The sequence below is a fragment of the Hipposideros armiger genome, unplaced genomic scaffold (assembly GCF_001890085.2).
Source record: "Hipposideros armiger isolate ML-2016 unplaced genomic scaffold, ASM189008v1 scaffold_199, whole genome shotgun sequence".
In the NCBI taxonomy this organism is placed as follows: domain Eukaryota; kingdom Metazoa; phylum Chordata; class Mammalia; order Chiroptera; family Hipposideridae; genus Hipposideros; species Hipposideros armiger.
In genome coordinates, this window is record NW_017731549.1 from 881,477 (window position 1) to 882,634 (window position 1,158).

A 1,158-nucleotide genomic window follows, 5' to 3' on the forward strand; every position below is an offset into this window, starting at 1 on the left:
GTATTTTAGGCACAACATTGACAAAGACCTAGCATTACTTTAACTACTAGGGAAACCATCACTAGACTCCCATGTTAGTGAGAGAGCTTCTATGACAGATCTCATAAATATGTTAGGCTGGAGGTTGTACCAACTCTTTGGCACAGTGGCAAGCTTGCAGGGTTGGAGTGAACTTCAGGTCACTGCCGGTACTAAAGCTTCCTAGAGCAAAGTGTCTCACAAGATCATTCTTAAAGATTACTATCAAATATCCTTCAGATAAGAATGAGAAAGAGGACAGAGTGACTGGGGTGATAGAAAAGGAAATGAAAATAAGTGGAAATAGCCAGAGTCCAAAAGACTAAGGTATGGAAACAGCAATGTGTACGTTTCTCTGAAAATTAATCGTTTTCAAATGATAACTTGTATTAACTGCCTCCCGTCCTTTCAATAATGCATATACCAGGTCTACAATATTAAAGAATTTGAACAGCAAGCAAAATATTTCTTTACAAGCATATTGATTAGATACATAATGTCACACAAATCAAAAGCCTTTTTAAAGAACTGTTATAAATATTTGATGTTGTCAAAAGAGACAACATTAAGGCCTCCTTTTCCCTATTAAGACCGGAACACAGGATCTCTGGGATACAATTATCAGTTTGTCAGTGAAAAACAATAATCTCAGTACTTGTTTTTATCTTGTAAGCTTTAATGCAGTCTGGGTTTTCCTATTCCAGTAGGTAAATATCCGGCAATGTGAATTCAAGATTCAATACAAACTGACCTTCAACCAATCAGCCATAACAATAACAGCAGGATCTGTGATTGTACTGAGTAATTCCTTTGTGGCTCTTTTCTTTTCTTCTCGGTAATTTTTCTTTTGTACCTATTTTACAGAAAAAGAAAAATTAATAATTTTTAGTGATGGGCAATTTCTTTTCAAATTTTTTAGATTTACAGAACGTAGAGTATAAAATTTTAAGCCTCTTTTAGAATTTTAGCATCTTAAGATAAAAAAAACGATTTTTTAATTTTGTTTTGTTTTAAGAGCTGGTAGGAATTTTTAGAGGTTAGAATCTAGTTTTTCTGATCACTAGTCCAGTTCGCAGTATCTTTTTAAAGAATTTTACCTTTTTTATTTTATTTTATTTTTTAATTTTTATTTATTTATTG

At 32.6% G+C, this 1,158-nt stretch overlaps 1 protein-coding gene across 1 annotated transcript in view; it reads right to left on the minus strand.

The window, feature by feature from the left end:
- Nucleotides 1–1,158, minus strand: part of OSBPL8 (oxysterol binding protein like 8) — a 165,505-nt gene that overhangs the window by 43,804 nt on the left and 120,543 nt on the right. Inside the window, exon 8 of the mRNA XM_019653200.1 lies at nucleotides 762–871. Coding sequence (XP_019508745.1) covers nucleotides 762–871 — 110 coding nt within the window. The remainder of the gene's footprint in view (nucleotides 1–761; nucleotides 872–1,158) is intronic.